Source organism: Mytilus galloprovincialis, chromosome 4, assembly GCF_965363235.1.
Source record: "Mytilus galloprovincialis chromosome 4, xbMytGall1.hap1.1, whole genome shotgun sequence".
NCBI classification, from domain to species: Eukaryota; Metazoa; Mollusca; class Bivalvia; order Mytilida; family Mytilidae; genus Mytilus; species Mytilus galloprovincialis.
Window position 1 is genome coordinate 88,815,544 of NC_134841.1, and position 23,155 is coordinate 88,838,698.

The 23,155-nt window shown below is 31.3% G+C and overlaps 1 protein-coding gene across 1 annotated transcript in view; it reads right to left on the reverse strand.

Moving 5' to 3' along the window:
* The window catches only part of LOC143073315 (glycerol 3-phosphate dehydrogenase-like), a 46,756-nt gene extending 23,796 nt beyond the window's left edge, over positions 1–22,960 (reverse strand). Inside the window, exons 1-4 of the mRNA XM_076248751.1 lie at positions 22,906–22,960; positions 21,487–21,674; positions 4,521–4,674; positions 3,262–3,468 (exon numbers count right to left, since the gene is read on the reverse strand). Coding sequence (XP_076104866.1) covers positions 3,262–3,468; positions 4,521–4,674; positions 21,487–21,635 — 510 coding nt within the window. The 5' untranslated portion in view covers positions 21,636–21,674; positions 22,906–22,960. The remainder of the gene's footprint in view (positions 1–3,261; positions 3,469–4,520; positions 4,675–21,486; positions 21,675–22,905) is intronic.
* Between the last annotated feature and the right edge of the window lie 195 nt (positions 22,961–23,155).

Genomic DNA, 23,155 nt, shown 5'->3' on the forward strand with positions numbered 1-23,155 from the left:
ATTGGCAATAGTACGATTTTTACTATAAAACTTACACATAAGTGTTTGTTTTCACAGATATATATATATATATATATATATATATATATATATATGTATCGATAGTATGTTCATGTTTATGTCGGTATATGGTACTTCTAAAATTTATAAAACCTACTTAAAACATTTCTAGGAATTTTATGTAGTTTAATTTGAATTCATTTCACAATATTTAAATCATGACACTTTGTATATACAAAATTTAGTATCTATGATGAGTTTATTTTTAACCACTGGGTCGATGCCACTGCTGGTGGAGATTTATTTCCCCGAGGGTATCACCAGCCCAGAAGTCAACACTTTTTGTGCTGACATGAATTATCATTGATATGGTTATATTTATAAATTACCTGTCTACAAAATGTTTAATTTTTGAATACTAAGGCTTTTCTACCTCAAGCATAGATTACCTTAGCTGTATTTGGCAAAACTTAAAGTAATTTTGGTCCTCAATGCTCTTCAACTTCGTACTTCATTTGGCTTTTTTTTACTTTTTTGGATTCGAGCGTCACTGATGAGTCTTTTGTAGATGAAACGCGCGTCTGGCGTATATAAAAAATTTAGTCCTGGTATCTATGATGAGTTTATTTAATATTCATATTCAAATGCTGTATATGATAATATACCAAGTGGGTTAGATTGATGAATAAGGTTAGGATTAAACTGTCAATTAAATAACTATCAATATAAGACAAACAGACAAGGGTCAGACAGGAGTGTAAAATACTAAATGGCAATCTGCTGCCATCAACAGTGATCAAAAGTCATACTGAAAAGTAAGCATTAAAATTCCCGCATGACGAAATGAACACATCAAAAGATAATGGTCCAGTATGATCTAGAATGAAATTGAACGAAACATCAAAAAGCAAGACAATTATCAACGACAGCCTTTTTTCACATAAATAATGTAGTGAATTTAACCATGTTAATAGGCGAATAACAATACTCCTAACGTGGATAAGTGGTATTACAAAAGACCAGCTGAAAAAGTTTGATTCATTAGATCTGCACTGAGCACACAAAATACTTAACATACAGACATTCACAAACATAACATAAACAAGGGTTATCCTCAGTCAAATAGTAATATATGAATTATCATTGATATGGTCATAATAAGAATATGTGGTACGAGTGCCACTGAGAAAATTCTCCACTAAAATCACAATGTGTAAAAAGAAAACAATTATAGGTCGAAATACAGCCTTCAACACGGAGTTTAAGCTCAGAATCAGCACCAAGCTATCAAGGGCCCCAAAATAACAAGTGTAAAATAATGCAATCAGGGAAACCAACTGTCTAATCTTTGTAAAAACGATAAACGAGAAACACTTATGAACCACACCAACAAGCGACAACCTCTGAACAACAGGCTCATCATATATTTTCATATGTTTGACGAGTTTTGAATATCAGTAAAAAAACGACAAAAGATATCAATGAGATATTCAAATTCATAAGTTGAAGACAAACTGATAACGCAAAGGCAATCAAAACATAGATACCTAAGGACTGTGAACTATTTAGTACTGTGTCATCTAATTATTTATTTATTGCCAAACTGTTCGTTGGAAAACATTCGATTGATATGAAAGATTTTTGGCTTAGCTCATTTTAGTATTCAAGTTAATCCTTCGTTTATATCATAGGTTTTAATCAATTGCTTTGGACATTGTGTTTTATGTATCTATTTATATTTCTGACTTGAAATTCGTTGTCGCCATGAGGTGACAAGTGATTAACTGGAATTGTTACAAAACACTTCATAGTGATTTATTATTTTATAGTTAGTTTATCAGTGTGCATCCAGCTGTAAACCTTAAAGAGTCGAAGACTGCTCTTTTTGATTAATTCAAGATTTCACAGCTACAAGGCAACGCATGAATCAAAGTGCGAAATCATTAAATCCTTGATCGGAAAATTACCATAAGACATATTTATTTCCTTTCTAACGACAGGTTCTGTCATTAAAAAAAAACGTCTGCACTCATATAATCGTTATTGGAATAAAAAAAACATAACCATTATATATTGTAATTTTATAATTCTAGAATCAGACACCAACAACAAATAATCTTTTAGAGGCTCACCTCTTTAAAACATTTGATATAAAACATAATATGATATTAACAGATCAATTTATAAAAAAAGCCGTTCTAAAAAGAGTTATGAGAGACTGCAAAATACAGATTAAAATATATTTATATTACATATAATAACATTTCTTTAATTCTTCGTCAATTTATCCCTTTCTTTGCCCATTGTGTAAAAAATAATCAACGTGTGGTTCGTTTGATTTTAATTCTTCATTGGTTAAAATCCGATTATGACGTCTAATTTTCTTGTTTTCCTCTGGATTTCCTATTGTGACGGCATGCAAAAAGGCGATAATGCCTAATGACGTCACATAGACAGAACACATCTTTTTGCAGATCAGTCGCAAAGAAGTAATAAGTTTGCCTGCATATTGTTTAAAAATCATTAGAGAAACTGATTCCACCACCAAATCTCGAGTGATACGATATTTATCCACTCTCGACAGTTAAATTTTAAATATTCAAAACGCTCGGCGAGCCTCGCGTTTTAAATTTGAAAATTTAACTGTCTCGAGTGGATAAATATCGTATCACACTCGATGTAGTGGTAGAATCTATATATAAATCAATATATCTGGGCATAAAACACCAGAATATTGCAGTATATAAAATATAAACTTTAGAATGTATTTATAAGGCTGTTTACTTCTCTAACATTTTTTGTAGACAAAACAATGTGTTAAAGCCAGATTAAAGATGAGAATTATATAATTGAGTAAAGTGTAAGGGTGATTCTTGATCTTGTTTTGAACTCCTTGTCAAATATTTGAATCTCTAGTTTTATGTATTTAGGGTAGGCTCTTTGAAATTTGACTCGCAAATATAAATCTTATGTTTTTAAATAATTTAATTAAAAAAATTTTAAAGCCATATTTTGTTTAAAGGTTTTAAATTTTAGTTACTTTTTCAGAGTTTATGAAAGAAAAACGGATTTTAACGTTTAAATCGAGTGAGAATCATATGGGGTGTACATGATGTTTTCAAAAAGAAAATTAAACCTTCAAACATCTCACAAATACTGCGTTTCCATTTGAAAAACTTTTACGGGTATGTATCTTTTGCGCAAATAAAGCTGTTTTAACCGTGTTCTAGGTAATTTTTAAATTGAATCAACTAAACAAACCTTTGCACCTCTTATACGTGCATGTTCAGCCATTACCATAGGAGTTAACCAAGGGTCGACTATAGTTTCTCCCGGGATATGTATTGCACCAGTAGCATTTCTCGACAAATTTGGTTCTCTCTGGTAAAGTTCCGATAAACTGAGTTGATTAATTTCAGAAAGGTTAGATATTCTTGAATGTTGCATAATTTTTGGTAGTTTTGACATCTACAAAAAATAACAATAAAATGATATTAAAAGGTGTATGGATTAAACATATACTGTAGGCATTTTGTTTCGATGTGAATATGCTGAAGACTGAATACGCATGATATACTTTTTTAAGAAGAGGAATATGTCGGAAGCTTTGAATGAAAATATATCAGTCTTCCAAGAAAGGTGTGTATCGCCTGCTGTCCCCAATTCTAATGTTTAAGTCCTTGTTTTGGTGTGGAATTCACGAAATATCACTCAGATCAAAAACCAAATAAGCAGCTACAAAACTTTACCAAATATAACTGCAGTGTTTGTTTCAATCCGTCAAGCTGCTTCAATAATTTGCCGTTACCCAACTGCTGAACTTTGGTTATACGGTTGTACAGTGACCTTTTGTTGTGAACATAATCTTCCTGTGGTCTAGCGTACATGTTTCATTTTTCAACTTTTGCATCTTTTATATTAATATGTGCAGAAATAACAAATCGTTTGTTTTGATATGGAAAACTTTTAAGATCCTTCATTTCACATTAAAATAACAGATGCATAGTTTCATATTCTGTGGGAATTTGGATGAATTATGTTAAATCCTTATGCAAGTAATAAAGAGTAACGCGGACGAGAAAGAATCAGACTAGAGTTATTAGTTATCCATATGTATCGCTACATTTCCCTGTCATTCGGGCACATGCAGTTAATCCATCCAAAATAACTCTGAGTTGGAAATACAAAATTCTAGCAAAAAGCTTTGAAAAATTATCAAAATCTGTAAAAATGTGTACACGAAGCTATTATGACGTCGTTACTGCATCTATTGTGATGACCCGAAACCAATTGTTTGTTTTTAATTGCTTTAATATGCATGCGAATGTAATACTTAAATTAAAAGTTTAAATGTCAAGTAAAAATCAAACCAAAAAAAATTTATTATTTAAAATTATTGAAAAAAATCTTTTTCTTAATTGCAATAAGTTCGTTTAGTTGTTTTTGTTGGTTCTGTGTATCATAAATCACATATTCTGATTTCCAATAATAAACTGGAAATAATGAAAATGTGGTTTTACCTGAGCTGAATCCCACGCTACCATTGTAGCCCCAATGCGATTGTATGGTAGATCTAGCTTGTTGAGTATATCAAAGATATGAAGTTGACATTGTTGAATGCAGTGCAGTTCTAAACTTCCAAGAGGTGCGTCGAAACCTGTATGAAGCATTCCACTGAAATAAAATAGAAAAAAAATGTTTCCCAAAGAACCAATCAAATGCAATCATAACATAAAAATAAGGTAGGATAATACTAGTTTTCATAAAATTAGAAGAGAAAGCCTTTTCATCTTTTCCTCGAATCTGACCTACCTAATAAAACTTTTTACCGTAAGTGTACAAATATGAGCAACACGACGGGTCCCGGTATCATTTCCGGTATTGTTTTTGTTTTTTGTTGTAGAATCTGTGTTGCTAAATCTTTCGTTTTGGGTGTTGTGTTTTGTGTACTTTTCTTTGTATTTGGGTTTGTTTTAAATGTTGGGTCTTTTTTGCCATTTTAAATATACCTATGGGGTTTTTCTGTCTCTCTTTTTCAGATAAGTATTCTGTCATCTTTTGTCTATCACTTGATTTTTATCTTTTCAATCGATTTATTAATTTTTAATGTAGGTTAACAACTGTTCTTGTAATTTTTTGGGGGGGAAATGTCATTAAAAATAATGCTGTATTTTAACTCGATAATAGCTACTCTCGAGATTTAGATGTATTGCTTCTATTTTTTAGAATGTATTCACAAATTATGTTAACCTTTTAAATTCACTTATATGTGAAATGGCATATCTATAATGACATGTATTTTTATACTGAAGAACGGGTTTCTTACGTTGTACTTTTTAGAAGAACAGATAATAAATAAACTCATCATAGAAATCCAGATTAAATTTAATATTCACGCCAGACGCGCGTTTCGTCTACAAAAGACTCATCTGATTCAGTGACGCTCGAATCCAAAATAGTTAAAAAGGCCAAATAAAGTACGAAGTTGAGGACTAAAATTACAAAAAGTTTTGCCAAATACAGCCAAGGTACTCAGTAATATATTCCTGAGGTAGAAACGCCTTAGTATTTCAAACATTCAAAAGATATCTTGTTTCATGATCTCTAACATATAGAACTTAATAAGATTTTATGTTCAAAACACATTGTTGCAAAGTAGTTCTTTTTGAACTATGATCTTCTATTTTCACATTTCATGTTATTTATGTGATTTTTATCTTCTAAATCGTTTTATAAGTATTGAATACGGTTTACTACTGTTAATAAAGTTTCATTAAAATCTATGAAGTATTTTAAACCTTAAATAGTCTCTGTGTTATCATTGTAATATGTATTGCCTGAATTAAATAAAGGCAACAGTAGTATACCGCTGTTCAAAACTCGTAAATCTATGGACAAAAAACAAAATCGGGGTAACAAATGCATGTAAAAGTATGCATTTTTAAATTATATAAACCTTTTAATTTCACTGATATGTGATAGGGAAACATATAATGACATATAATTTTACCCTTAATAGCATTTTAATTGTACTTTACAGAACAAGTAATATCTTGTGTCATGATATATAACATATATAACTTAAGAAAAGATTAATGTTCAAAACACAGTATTGCAAAGTAGTTCCCTGGGACTATACTCTTCTATATTTCACGTTTTATATCTTTTCATGTGAATTTTTTTATTTACGTAAATTAATTTAAAAACATTTTAAGAATCAAGTATCAGTGCAATGCAATCGTTTCTGTTCATTTACATCTCCGTTCTGTGAATATTTATATCTTTTGTCGATATTCAGGTTTTAATTGTTAAAACCTAATCAAAGCAGACCTTTACTTGCTTTATTACGCTAAAACTAATAAGAATGGAATCTGTTACACAAGAAGTACAAAGTTAATATCCTGTATTCATCCTTTCGTTTGTTGTTTCGTTCGTCTGTGTGATTATTATGTCAGGAGCTTATGTAATGTGTTAATCTATTGTCCTGAGAATATCCTAAATCGGAATACTTTAACATGAACTTTCAAACTTCCTTGATTAAGTTAACTGATCTTTGTAAAGGAAATTTGCTTATAGAGTATTGTAATATTGTTTACAAATTATTCTATCGGAAATCAAAAGTACATTACATTGATGTTTTTGGTATCGAATTTCCAACACTTGATACTATATTTTATCGTTTCTTTGTAAGTTTTTTTTCCGCAAACTGATTATTGATTATAGAGTATGTAAATAAAAAGTAAGTCTGACCTCTTGAGATAAAAGCTCTCATCTTATCAACAGATAATGAATCCTAAATTTTTCCATTGTTACCAAAAAGTAAAAACACAAAAAAAAAATGAATTCCGCGGAAGATTCAAAACGAATCAAATGGCAAAACCAAGAGCTTAAAACATACCAAACGAATGGATAAATACTGTCATATTACTGTTAGCAGACAGAAAGATCGTATTTTTCTCGTTATACATGTAACAATTCAATCAAATTCGACCACATTATAATTAGTATGCTTGTTATGACATCAATATTTTATTCATTATAATTTATTGTGCATGTTCACAATGGTTTCACTTATTAAACAGAGCTGAAGCACGCATTACACCTGTTTCTTAACCGCACACAAATACATCTGATATTTAAATTAGATGGAAACCAGACCCTAATATGCAAGAAATGTTATGGTTAACAAGAGAGAGATACCAAGGGATATTCATACGCATTAGACAAAAATAAACTATCAGCGCCATTGCAAAAATAGAAAGAAAAGACAAGCAACAATATCCAAACACAACATAGACTGAGCAACACGAACCCCAATAAAAATATCTGTTGTATTAATAATTGCTCCGGATGAGTTAGCAGATCCTGATCAACATCTTGCACCCGTCATTTTGCTTGTGTCAATTGAAATCCATTAATATGTCTAAGTCATATTCCATAAACTTTTGCATAGATTTCAATAGGATGTAAATCTTATTTAAGACTATGATTCATTTCAGCTAGATGAGTTTTGGGCAATTTATTTCGTTTTAAATATATAGTTGTAAAATAGCAAATTACGTATAGAGCTTTCTGTTTGTCGCTATTAACCAAATTATGATCCTGAGAAACTAGTCAATTTGTAGTTTTTGTGATCTATTTTTTCTACTATGAACGGAAGGATAAGAATAGTCACAGATTTCGATCGACCTTTTGCTTAGTAACAAAGGTGATAACGTTAAATTGAATTATACTGTCCAAAAAACATAATTTGCAATGCCATTTATGTAGTAAACATAAATGTTAAGTTTCAATAGAAATATTTCCAGTACAAAGCTATAAAAAAAATTTTGTTGGTGGTCAAATATCGAGTGAACTAAAAAAGTCATCTATCTTTTGTCTACAGATCAGGACTTGTATATTATTCTTCCATTCATAAGTCATTTATTTATATGAGCTAGATTATTCATTTATCGTACAAATTCATCGTGAGACGTGGGTTTTATATTTCTTATTTCCAGTTATTAGGTTTTTATTGAAATCAGGATATCATGCCAAATGTCTACAAAAAGATCGAGTTATGCAGTCCTTTGAATATTGCAAGTATCAATCCATTATTTGCTAAAATTAACTTTCATCACATCTAAAGTATGGATGAACTGAATATTTATCCAATACATGTCTAGTCAAGGTAACCGTGTCTTGAGATATTCTGTTCGGTAAAAGTAAAATCACAGAAATAGCGAACTCCGAGGAATATTTAAAAATGACAGTCCCTTATCAAATAGCAAAATCAAAAGCTCAAACACATCGAACTAATAGATAACAACAATAAAAAAAAATATGGTGCCAATTGTATTTTAGAAGTATTTGTTCCTCTTTACATACAACCTTTTAAACAAAGGTCCGCCATTTTATATATGAAAGCATTGCTTATAAATATAAGAAATGCGTACTATAACACAAGGATATTAAAACTCGCATTTTGACAAACTGATAACGTCATTGCAGAAAAAAGAAAAACAATATACAAAACACAAAATACAGAACAGAAAAATACTGATTATACGAACCCCATCATACAGAACAGAAAAATACTGATCATATAAACCCGAGCATACAGAACAGAAAAATACTGATCATACGAACCCCATCATACAGAACAGAAAAATACTGAGCATACGAACCCCATCATACAGAACAGAAAAATACTGATCATACGAACCCCATCATACAGAACAGAAAAATACTGAGCATACGAACCCCATCATACAGAACAGAAAAATACTGATCATACGAACCCCACCAAACACTGTGTGTTAGCTCAGTAGATACCAGAGGGAGGGACATACAAACTAATAAATCGAAAATAATCTGACATCGTCATTGCTAAAGAGAAAACGACAAACAGACAAACAATAGTACATAAGACATAACATAGAAGACTAAAAACTAAGCAACAAAAATCCCACCAAACACTGGGATTAATCTCATGTGTTCTGGCAGGGTAAGCAGATCTTGTTCCACATGTTGCAACCGTCGTGTTGTTACTTGAATAACGATAGCTATTTGTATTTCATTTTAAAAGTTTTTTATATAGATTAATTTTTTACCTTGAATTATTGCGTTGAAAAAAATTATTTGATCATTATATTTTTTCTTTGGTTAAAAACTAAGAATGAACTTGAAAGTCGATTTAAATTCAAAGCAATGATACAGACTTCATCCTCGTGCCATACGATAAACACCAATCCCTAGGGGAAAATAATACAAAACAAATCCCACGTAACAGTAAAAGCACAAAGAGCTAAACAGTTCGCATACAATAGTCACACGTCAGCTTTGGGTTATCGAGTTTACATACATAGAAGTTGCAATGAGAACTTTTGATAAAACACCCTAAGGAAAGAAATGGCTACTGAGTGGATTGCATATATAGTGACTGACAGATTATCAACATTTTTTTTTTACGTAATAATATCGTTATTGCATATTTGCTGTAACAACTTACAGATTATCAACATATTCACTGTCAATGTCATGCAAACTACGGAACGCATTTCATAATTTCATTTTGAATTTGTTTAAATATTTTGTCATGTATTGATAAATAAATCTATGTTTATTTTCTTCGAAATAAAGTTTTGAATGGTCACATTATGAGAGGGAAATGATATGTATGCGTAATTGATTGGGAGTTGATATCATTGCCATTTTATTTTCCGTGTAATTGTTATTTTCATTGACTCCTTCACAAGTATATAGTACCTGTCTAAATGCCTTACTAGGAATTATATTTGAACAATAATGACCGGCATGACAAATGGCTAGCAGTTTTGGTCAGATACCTTGGTTATGTTGTTTTAAGAGTGACTGGGTTAACATAACGATATAGTTAAAAACAAAAATTGGGTTTTTTTCATTGAAGTGAATGCATAAACATCGACGAATGCATATATTTGAATGTAGACAATGTATCTGGAAGAGTCGAATGCTATACCTTGACAGTATGAGATGATGCTTTGTTTACCTTTTTGACAGCGTAATGCGACTTTTGTGAATGCTGATTCCGTTATCAAACTCTGATTCATAACTGTTCTTTTCATTTCATGGCCCTTAAACTTGAATATATATTAGTTAAAGTTTTAAATGGGTTTTCTATAGTTAGTTTTATGCCATATGATGTCATCATAGAAATTGTATTTTTTTATACTCAATTTTAAAATAACTGTATTTTTATCTCAAGAACTTAGTACTAAATAAAGGCATCAGTAGTATACCGCTATTCGACATTCATCAATTGATTGAGAAAAAACAAATCCAGGTTACAAACTAAAACTGAGGGAAACACATCAAAAATAAGAGGAGAACTACGACACAACAGAGACACAACATTAAAATTTAACACACACAGAAACGAACTATAATATAACAATGGCCATTTTCCTGACTTGGTACAAGAGTGGGTTGAACCTGGTTTTGTGGCATGCCAAACCTCCCGCTTTTATGGCAATGTTAAATATAACATTAACACGACAACAGTAGATGATAGGAATACAATACAAATAAATTTAATTCGACATGGACAGATGATATAATTAAAAAAAAATAAAACAAACTTAAAACAAAAATGTAATAACGTAATAGGACATCGTGATTGATTGCGATCTAAAAGCAGTTCAGATTGATGAAAGAATTCTACAGGGAAATAGCACGGTTGTTTATTATTTCCTTTTAAAAAGCTAAATTCTGTGATTTATGTCACCCTACAAAGCAATTATATATTTTATAAGATAATCAAATTATTCAGAAAATTCTTAGAGGAAATTCTATCGCCTCGGATTTAGTCATTTTGATGAAAAGTTCAAAGTAGTGAATACAGTTATTTATACTCAATAATCATTCAGACCGATTATTTGTGTAAACTATCATCTTTTGATTGCATAAGACCTCTACCTAATCCCTTGACAGAACAATATATATATTTTCCGTAGAAAAAGCTACAAAGAGCTGAAAAAAATCTTTCCTAGTTTATTGATACGTAAAACAAATAATAGCGTTTTTAAAACTTATTATAAATCCTGTGAATCCTCTATTAATTTGTTTTAACTGCTGTGTTAAAGCGTAGACCGACTTAGATTGGAAACACCTCAAACTTCAAGAGTGTTAACGTGCATAGCGTTATTACAACCCTTTAACATACAAACTAATAATGAGTAAAATCAAACATTTAATTTGTTGTCCCTGCAATACCGTTATGAAGAGTACACGGAGTCATAGACGTAATATGTAAAACGTAATTTTGGAATGCCTTGTGTTATTGATGTCTGTCAATCTAATTGACGGAACCTGATGAAACATCTATGTCATGTAATTATCATAAAGTAGCATTATAAATCAGAAATCTGAATAATAGTAATTGATAGGGATTCATATTAAAGTATACGGTGCAAATTTCTTATACAAAGTGCAGACGTCGATGATCGGGAATTAATCATGATAATGTACCTATATTTTATTGTTGCTTTTATTTGTTAAATTTCATCAGAAGTTCAATTTCCTTACACAAAGAAACCTAGCTGTTTTCTTTCACCTTCCCCAATATTCAGCGGTGATTGTTCTTAGTGACGGTAACGATTTAAATCCTTGAAACATACGGAAAATATCAAAAATAACTAAAGACAGTAAACATGGCAATGTTATAAATAATAGGCGTTACAATCAAATAACAAAGCAACTCAAGAGAACATGTGTAAAAATAAACTAATGAAAGATACCGTCCTAATTAATTTATACACAAGACAGACATTTTGTCTATAAAGTACCCAAACAATCAAAAGGTCGAGATAAGTACGAAGTTTGATTGCATTTAAGCATATAGGCAGGTTATGGTTGCCCTTTTATACATATCATAAATAACCATTTTAAAATGAACTCATTCAAACATTAACAAAAGACCAACTAGACAAAACAAAATAATCTTGAACTATACAGACGAATAACTATCAATCTGCTTAAATGTCAAATGTTCGCGAGCAAAAACTGCTAAAACTAGAGAAACAAGTGATACATTTTGTACTTTTGTTGGCCGAATTTTAGATTTTCTATAAATACACTCCTGAAGAGGAGTTAATTGATGATTATTAAATCTATAGATTGATGTATTGTATGTTTTCTTTAAACTGTTAGTTTACATGATATTTCATACTGACAGATTGATGTATCAAGTATGTCAATTCTACAAATCGACTTCTTTATTAAGTAATAAAAAACTGTCTCTATCTTTAATGAATAATTTCCATTCTTCATATGACACAGATAAAACCATTACCAGTTCGTAACGTGGCTGTTTTTTAATGTAATTCCCACTCAAAGGTTTAAGTTTCATAAACTCAAGACTTACTATAAAACTCATCCTAAATTAACCAAAACTATGCTACTAGTATTTGACAGAAATTATATAACATCATTTGATGTTGAAAGCTACAAATGCAGTTGAAAATCACTCTATCAATACATCAGGTGTGCATTATATAAATACAATTCATGATTTGTATATCACCAGCTTTATAAGTTATAGAAAGTCTGAAATGTATTTTTTTTTATTTAACAGTGGATTAATAAGACAGACTTGTTGAATTTCTCTTCTATAATCGGATAACAAAAAAAACAGAAGATTTTAATTAAAATTTACAGCAGTGTGTAATAATAATGCAACATTTTCGTTGTGGCATACAAAGCTAAGTTATGGTAATTAGAAACTGACAAAAACAGGTGCTCTACCAGTAGAATATAAATATAGAAATAGAAAAAAAATAATCGGATTCATCAGGTCTTCAAGCTATCCAACTTATCATTTTTCTAAAGTTATCAGCACCACTCTTTCATAGAAAAATATGACGTTTATAAATGCTGTGCATCTTTAAAACTCTTTAAGGAATGACTGTAATATTTTTTCTGTCTATGAAGAAATCACATTAAAAATTTGGTGCACACTGAATAACGCGCGTAGCGGGTTATTTAACAGTGTGCACCACATTTTTTATGTTATTTCGAATAGACAGAAAAAATATTACAGTCATTTCTTATAATTTAATTCTAAATTCCATTTTAAATAAAGGCAACAGTAGTATAGCGCTGTTCAAAACTCATAAATCCATGGACAAAAAACAAAATCGGGGTAACAAAACTAAAACAGAGGGAAACGCATTAACTATAAGAGGAGAACAACGACACAACACTAAAATGTAACACACACAGAAACGGACAAAGCATCAGACAAAATCCCACGAGAATAACAAATATAACATCAAAACCAGATACATGAATTTGGGATAGACAAGTACCGTGACACGTCTTATCGCAATGTGAAATTACACTAACAAATAAGAGAAAACAAACGATGCAAAGTTAAAATGTAACACGCAGAAACGAACAATAATATAACAATGGCCATATTCCTGACTTGGTACAGGACATTTTTAAAGGAAAAAATGGTGGGTTGAACCTGGTTTTGTGGCATGCCAAACCTCGCACTTTAATGGCAATGTTAAATATAACATTGAAATGACAACATAATACTACAGGACTACAATACAAATAAATAGGAGAACGTATTAGACAAAGAAACACATGATTAATGAATAACAAAAAGCATCAGGTTTAAAATTCAATACGTCAAAAACGCGCCTCGTCCACACAAGACTCACCAGTAACGCCCAGATATAAAAGATCGAAAGCGAAAAAAAGTACAAAGTTGTTCAGCACTGAAGATCAAAAGTTGAAAAAAGCTGTGTCAAATACGGCTATGTTTTTATGCTTGGGATAAGAACATCCTTATTATTTAGAACAATTAATGCTATTGCAAACAGTAAATTTTATCAAATGAATATAACAGATATACATAATGAAACTGAAGTATTAACTCATTACAGAAAACAAACACGAATACATGCAAAGACCAACACAGAATAGACACACCCGACTCAGTCCAGGCCTCAACGCAGTAAATTGTGAAAATGACGTCACATACGATGGTGAAAAGGCATTAAAAATTACGTCACATTTGAATTTATGAAATTTCTGAAACAGCAGAAAAATGACGTCACATATGACAAACTATATCTCAAAAGTAAGATCGAATTAGGGTTGATTAAAGATTATAATAGAACTAAATACTGATATTGCATTTAAACACAATGCATATTGCAATACTTATTAATAGCAATTAACTATAATATATATATGTCCAGTTTGTTATGAATCCAACTTCAAACGTAAATTATCGTACAGATTACGTTGACCAAAATTAAATCTAATAAATGACGGCGGTGATTAATTTTTCTTTCCATAACACATAAATATAATAGAAAAGACGTCAACACATTTGACAAAATCCGATGAGAATTACAAATATAACATTAAACATTTAAACTAAATACATGAATTTGGGATAGACAAGTACCGTAACACGTCTTATAGTAATGCGAATTCACACTCAGCAAAACAGTCACAATCGGGAATAAGTCACGTTTGGTAATTAAAATATTAGACGACATGATGACAAACCACAATCTACCATGTGGTAAAAATGTCCTTAGCTAGTTTGGTTAAAGACACATCGTATGGATCCACCAATTCGTGATGGTGTCCATAAAATTTACGGAGTTTCAATTTTAATCTGTCCTCCTCATAACTTTGTTGGAGTAGTTTCTGCGTAAGAAGCACACTCCTGTATATGAAGTCCGTATAGTGTGAACAAGCACATGAATAACGTATCAATTGTGATATGTAAACACTATACGAAGGGGCAGATGGTATGTTACTGCTGAGAAATGGGAAATTGATAATTGGGAAGTTGAAATCGTCCCGTTTGTCATAGATTTTTGTGTGAAGTCGTCCATCTACGTCAATATTGAGGAAAAGATCAAGGTTTGAAGCAGTCCTTCTAGTATCAGTAGTATCCTTAATTTTAAGTTCACTGGGATATATGAGATGTAAGTATTGGCTGAAGTATGGGGGGTTATTCAATGATAGAATATCATCAATATATCGGAAAGTAAAATTAAAGAATTTTGCAAGGTGCTTTTTCTTTTTGTCTTTTAGAAGGTTCTGAATGAATTCTGCTTCATACGAGTACAAAAACAAATCAGCCAGCAGAGGTGCACAATTAGTACCCATACCGATTGTCTGTTGAAATATAAATCCTCCAAACTCAACAAATATATTGTCGATCAAAAAGTCCAGCATTTTGATAATATCATCTTCAGTATATTTTCTGGAAGATTCAGTGTGATTTTTCACAAAATATGAATTATTGTAACCCAAAACAAGAAATTTGTATCTACGATTCCCATTTTTATAGAAAAAGCTCTGTTTTATGAGATGGTGAAGTCGATCTTTCAACTGAGCATGGGGAATAGTAGTATATAGCGTAGAAAAATCAAAAGTTTTTATGTTGCTGCAAAATTGCAAAGATTGTGATCGAAGGTTAAGCAGTAGATCTTTGGAATTTTTGAGAATCCACATCTGCTTAACACCACTGGTAGAATATATCTCCTCACAATATTTTTAAACCGTAGAAAACCATGAAAAAACGTTGATGACGTCACGATCACATGACTAAATTATGTCTATGGGCTCATAACAAAATAACGTCAGCCAATCAGAAGACGCGTTACATCCAAAATTAAATTATAAAGATTTGCTCCAAAATTGCAATCACAATCTTTTCAAATATTGCAGATATATCAATACGTTATTATTTGTTAGGTTACACTTCTGTTTCCCGTGCTTAATTGAAAAATTGACTATGCTAACTAAACAGAGTGTTTTACTAGAAAAGAAGGAAAACGTAGATGCAATTCCTTGTTTCAGGTCAGAAATACTATGGGAGAACCATGCTAATTCCAACAACATCCCAACGGAGGATGTATCATCAAAACACTGAGCAACATACTTGTTGAGAAATGGATTGACAGCAGACTGTACATATTCCAATGGCATAAATTGTTCATCACTATAGGCAGACTTGTTATTTGCAAACGCATGGAACAGAATACATACATAAAATTTTCAAAGACAAAAAGGAAACGCATCTAAATGAGTTCTTTTATTTCATTCTTAGATCTATTGCTGATGTTATGTCACTCAATAACCAGCATTATAATGAGTGCTTACATCCTATATAGCCAAGTAAACTCGAGATAATGATACTACCGAAGAAGTTATGCTTCATATCTAAATCTTTACCTCGATATTGTCACATATGGATGAAGATGTTAAACTAGAATATCTGACAAACGTAATGATTATAAACTGTACAACGGTCAACTTCCAATTTCTCAGCATTAACAAACCCTTCACTACGTCGCATGGCACTTTCATTTTTCACTCAAAACGTTACGATCATACATGCTCACACTACTAGTATATGGAATACAAATGGATATATGGATTTGAGGTGTGGTCATAACACGAAAACTGTTCAAACGGAGTGATTAAGAACAACTTAAATCGAGATTATATTAATCTCTTGGTCGCCTTAACAAATTGTTGGATCCATACGATGTATCTATGTCTCTAGTCACTATTGACATGTTTTCGTAATCTTAGATCTTAAGATAACAGTATCGTCGTCTGATCTGTTATTTTGCCGATTATTTCCCCATTAACGATTGCGATGTAAGGCATGCATTTCGGAGATACTTACTTTGTAGAAGCACTCATTCTTGTGTCGCATCGACTTTAACCTTAATTTGAAACGTCTTGATATATTTACTTGATTTGAACATCCGTTTGACAAATTACTACTATCTTTAATTTACCTACTCACTTAAATATTTCCTCGTGGTTTTTGCTATTCGAAAGGACTTTATAATGGCATGTTATTTTCACATTTCCTATTTTTATCAAACTGTAATCAAATTTTTCTAACTACCTAAACTGGAAAAAAAGTATATTTTTATATAATTTGAATTTTAATTTGAATTTATATCGATGTTTATGAACAATGTCAAAGTCCAACCAACAACGTTTCAATCATAATTTATAATTTTTCAATTTCTTATTTATCTAATCATATTAATACTAAATATACTTTATATTCCAGTGGGTACTTATTGTTCGTTCATGGTAAGAAACATTAATTTGTTCTGCTTTGTAACAGTCTTTATAAACAATCTATAAAACGCCAAATGAAGCAAAATCCTTCATATACTCTTTGATGTATTTAATATTTATAATGGTTTAATATTTCTTATTCCTGATTTATTTATATTAAGGTAATATTAGATATGCCCTTGCCACAAGACAATTTGCAACCAACAATGAATCAATTAAATATGCATAAATATTTCAATGAGTACTAGATGGTCCCTCTAGCTGGCCGACTTATTCTTTTACTTGTTTGTAAAAAAAATATACAAAAACCATCTTAAAACTAAGAAAAAGATCAGTAAAGCAAATCTTTTAATGCTATTTCCTGGGACATTTATGATACCCTGTCCTTTAAATATCCGTCGTTTTGTAAGCATTTACATCATATAATAAGATCTTAAGGATATTACAGAGACAAGAAGATCAGATACATATCTGTATATGTTTCTTGAAAAAAATGTTTTGATGCGGATTAAAAAGATGACGATTTCAGTCAAGGTGATAAGGAAAGGTTACCAAAACTATCGCTTAACAAGTTTTACAGTCAGCTTCAGGAATAATTTACAGTGTCCAGATTTCTACACTCACTTGATACATTTTAGCTTTTTCGTAGATCTTAAATTTAAACAATGTCAAATGGAAATAACACTTTAGAAGTATCGTTCGTCAGATTTTATGTATTAACCGTAATCAGGAACACTAAAACCAAACATTGAACTTTCCATTTCTAAGAAGCAACATTCCAGCAGCACCTGCATACGGAGTATATATCTCCGAATTGATACGATATTCCCGCGCTTGCATTTTCTATCATGATTTTCTTGATAAAAGGTTGCTGCTCACAAGGAAGCTATTAAACCAAGAGTTCCAATTGGTGAAGTTGAAATCATCCCTTCGTAAATTTTACGGACGCCATCACGAGTTGGTTGACCGTTATGGAATAACCGTTTCACAAATGATATCGGATATGTTCCTTACGTCGTAACTACAATCCCCTTCCCTTTCATGAATGTGACCTACCGAATTAAACTATTTACCGGATTTGTTATAACATAAGCAACACGAGGGGTGCCACATGTGGAGCAGGATCCGCTTACCCTTCCGGAGCACCTGAGATCACCCCTAGTTTTTAAATGGGGTTCGTGTTACTTATTGTTTAGTTTTCTATGTTGTGTGTACTATTGTTTGTCTGTTTGTCTTTTTCATTTTTATCCTTGGCGTTGTCAGTTTAATTTTGATTTATGAGTTTGACTGTCCCTTTGGTATCTTTCGTCCCTCTTTTAAAAGTCAAATATGCATAAATAAGCAGAAACATATATGACCAAAAGGGACCCGAAAAAAATATCAACACTCAGCATAGGCCTGCCAATTTACCTGAGGGAGTTTGAACCACAGTTTATAGCAATTGAACAATTTAAAATGGGAATTTTAGAAAATATGCTGTATACATGTCAGTACGAAACACTTGCAACTGAGCTGATGGCACAAGTAGTTATATCGACCTACTAGTGCTAGTAAATAAGTAATCGAATCTCAAGTTCATAAATTGTTTGCATCCGATCCGTTTTCTTGGATAAAATTCATCAGGAGGGCTAAAATAAATATAATTGGTTTCTTTAATCTGGTTTAGAGTATGGAAATAAAAAGGTGAAATAATATTGTTTTGATGATTAGGATGAATTTCAATTCGAATAAAGTGTAATTCTACAGGATCCTTGGCACTGCCTTAAAACCCACTATTAAAACTATGGAAAAATCAAAGTGGCGTCAACTTTTGATACATTAATTTTCTATAAATACACTGTTGATAAAACTTTAACAATTACCCGGCTTTCTTCACAAATATAGTTCCCGTGAGCCAGGTTTTTCATAACTTTGAGGAATTTGGGATATTAATGCTTCCAACTTCATCTTTGATTTTGCCATCAAACTGTTTTGATCCGATCTCCATTTATAAGTCGATGAAATGCGTGTCAGACGTACTTTTTTATAAGCAAATTATTTTGTTAATGAGTTTTATTTTCAACCCCACGCCCACCTCTGGATTGATATTTCAAAACTCAGTGGTCATTGCTTCGGGACTGGCATGAAATAAAGCATAATATCTTACGAATTACCGTTGACAAAAAGAAAATAATAATGAAACTAAGGTTCTAGTATCACAGCAAAATTTAATCATGCATGTATTTTGCCTTGCTTTTATGTCCTCGTGCTAGTTAAAATAATTTAGATTTCATCAAAATAAAGCATATTCTGAAGCGTATTCTGAGATACATTTAAACTTTAATCAGGATCACTCAAACCCAAACATTTGAAAGCCAGGGAATGTTCAAAACGTAGAAACATTATGAGTATTATATAATTGTTTGTCTCTTTTTCGGAATCCTCTGGTTTATCCATGTAATTCCATTAAAAACATAACTTTCCTTTTCATCATTTAATCACATCTAGTTTAAAAAGCCATTTTGAAAAAAATGTTTTTAAAAATCTGAACTTTAAGGAAAATTCAAACAAAAAGTATCTTAACAAATGGCAAAATCAAAAACTCAAACACATCTAACGAATGAAAAACTAATGACATGTAGCTAGATTGGTACAGACAATATTAGATATATATAACATTGTTTTTCAATACCAGCGACGTCTTCAACAATTGCTGACATGTAACTGCACGTGTATTTTCCATTATGAACTTTTTTAATAGAAAAGTTGGTATCTATCATATTCAATCGGACAATTAACACAAAATTATGGTTTTTCAAATGCAATTAAAATAATAATATGCATTGAGAAAACAATACAAAGTCATTTTATAGCAACGTTCCATTATTGCTTAAAATTTTTGGTAATGGTATACGGCAATTGATTGTTACTGATACTAGACCAGTATATTATAAACAAAACAGTTTAAAATCAATATTCTCAATGTGTAGCTGCGTAATAAAATCTGTTCAAAATTCTAATAATTTTATATACTTCCAACTTAACTTAATTTTGAATAAAAATTTAAAAAGTTTCTTTGATCTTGTTTCGAGTATAGAAAGATAAGTTTAAACTATATAGGTTTTTATTCTGTGGAGGATTGTAAGATTCAAATTTTAGATAATGTACTGAAGATTTCTTATAACAGAAATATTGGCACTACCTCAATTCCAAGTAAAGCTGCAAATCACATTTTTCAAGACTTGTAGACAATTTCTGTAAATGAACTGTTGATAAAACGTTAAAATTACCCGCCTTTTTTCTCACGACAAAGTTTACTTTAGCCGTATTTGGCACAACTTTTTGAATTTTTTGTCATCAGTGCTGTTCAACTTAATACTTGTTTGGGTTTCTAAATATTTTGATCTGAGCGTCACTGATGAGTCTCATGTAGACGCGCGTCTGGCGTAACAAATTATAAGCCTGGTACCTTTGATAACTATTTACGAAACTGGGTCGATTCCAATGATGGTTTCGTCCCCGATGGTATTACCAGCCAAGTAGTCAGCACTTCGATGTTGACTTGAAGATCAATTGTATGGTCATTTTTATAAATTTACTGTTTGTGAAAGTATTAATTATTCGAAATACTAAGGATTTTCTTATCCCAGGCAAAAATTACCTTAGCCGTATTTGGCACAACTTTTTGGAACTTTTGTCATCAATGCTTTTCAACTTTATACTTGTTTTGGGTTTCTAACTATTTTGATCAGAGAGTCACTGGTGAGTCTTATGTAGACGACACAAGCGTCTGGTGTGACAAATTAGAAGCCAGGTACCATTGATAACTATTTACATTACCCAGACTTCGTACAACTTTTAGAAATTTCTTATACTAATTTTTAATTTCGTTATTGATTGGGTTTTCAAACTGTTCGGTTCCGAGTGTCACTTATGAAACTTGTGTAGTTGAAATTCGTGTCAGACGCACTTAATTATCAGCCTATTATGTTTTATCAGCTCTATTTGCACCTCATCGACGCCCACCTTTGAATATATATCATAAGCTCAGTGGTCAGAGAATTGGTACTCACATGATGTAGAGCTTTATATGTTTAAATTTCCCGGTGATAAATTAAATATTAATTCAGTTTCGAAGTACCCCAGTCAAAATCGACCAATTGACATTAGGCTTAGTTTTTTCTGTGATCTGGGTCTTGAGTGTTTTACGTATTTTTGTAAATTCTGGTTTTAAATGTTTATATTTGAGCTTCCCAGAGAGAGAAAAAATGATTGTCACATACACTGTCATAAGGTGCAACTGTTCTGAAATTTCATTATAATGACGAGGATTGTAGGATATAAAATTGAATCGGACGATACGGTATAAATAAAAAAAAAAAAAAATAATACAAACAACATTCTAACCTGTTTCCCGCACTTGCTTCTGCTACTAGATCTTTGTTCTTCTCTAACATAATACAGTTGTATCCATTGTTTATTAAATGGAAAAGTGTGGCACACCCTACCACTCCACCTCCTATTATTACTACATCATAGATTTGGTCGGTGGTCATAATGAGAGCTAAGGGAGACAACTCTTTTGAAAGAAGTATCTAAAATATGAATACTTATCATAACAAATTGAATAATATCATGGTACATGCACTTGTGTGAATCTTTATCGGATAAGTACTTTGTGTACTTGTTAAATGAATATGTATTATGTATAATATTAATTAATTGGTTATTCTTTCGTCAGTATTTAATGCAGTTTTGTGAATTTTGATAGATATTCTGATATTCGTATTTTTTTTTTTTTTTTTTTTTTGTTATGCCAAAAATTTAAGTATTTGTTAGATAACATCAGTTTTATGATTATGAATTACAGGTTTCATATCGCATATCCCGAATCTGGTATTCTTACACTTAAGATCTCTGTATACCTTTGCAAGCTGGACGGCACTGAACATTTAGTTTTCTATATAATCTTTTGATGGGTAACAATGTCCTCCTATGTATTTTTCTATTTGACAACACGCGAAACCCAAATTTTCTCTATCAAAACTGTGCCTTTTTCAATTAAAAGTGTTACCAATAGTTTTTCTATTTTTTAATTGGTCAAGAAGAAATTTTAATATAGCAAAAATTACAAAATTTTCGCATAAGAAGTTAGTGAAGTATTAAAGACGAGAACTAAACAACGTTGTTATACAGAACGAACTGGTATTGAACTTGACATTGCTGCCGAAGTAAACCTTGCACAACTGTAGTTTACTTCAGATGTTTTGGGATTGTCATCGTTTTTTGCATCGTTTCGTATTGTAGCGTAGCATGCACCAATCATGTGTAATATATGTACAGTAGGAAATGGTAAGCCTACAAATTAGCCTAGTTGTGTAATGCCAGCTTATACACAGGTATTCACCTATATTTGTACTAATTTGAATGAGTGTAAATAAATATAGATATCAAATCGAATTGAATAGCACAAAGTGAAAACTATAGCTTTGCATAAAATTAATGTACGGGATGAGCCCATAAAAAAGCAATATTCGCATTTTTTTAAATTTATCAGTCGAAGCGATAATAATTTTTAGTGTCCACTGGTTTGACTTAATTCAATATTTCATCATAGGGAAAAGGTAAGCAATGAGAGTTGATATTTCTGTATCTGGACATTGCTATATACGTTTATATAGGTGGTTATCGATGTACATAAATGACCTAAATAACGGATAGTAATTATTTTACCTAAACAAGGTTAACATTGCAAATTATAAATAGCTCGTAACTTCTAATAAATGATTAGTTTAGAACTAGCAAGTATGCAATACTTATACTTACTGTGTCGCTGATACTTTTTCGGTATATTTTATACCCTTAGACGTCACGTGATGCATAACATTAAAAAAAAGAACAACAAGGTAGGGAGACATTGGATTTTAAACCCGGATTCATATTATACATTGTATGATTATGTTATAAACTCTCCTAGGCTTGATACGTTCTTTTACAGTTCTAAAAAATCATCAAAGGTATGAATCAGGCTTAATATTGTTAACCCTTCCGGAGCACCTGAGATCACCCCTAGTTT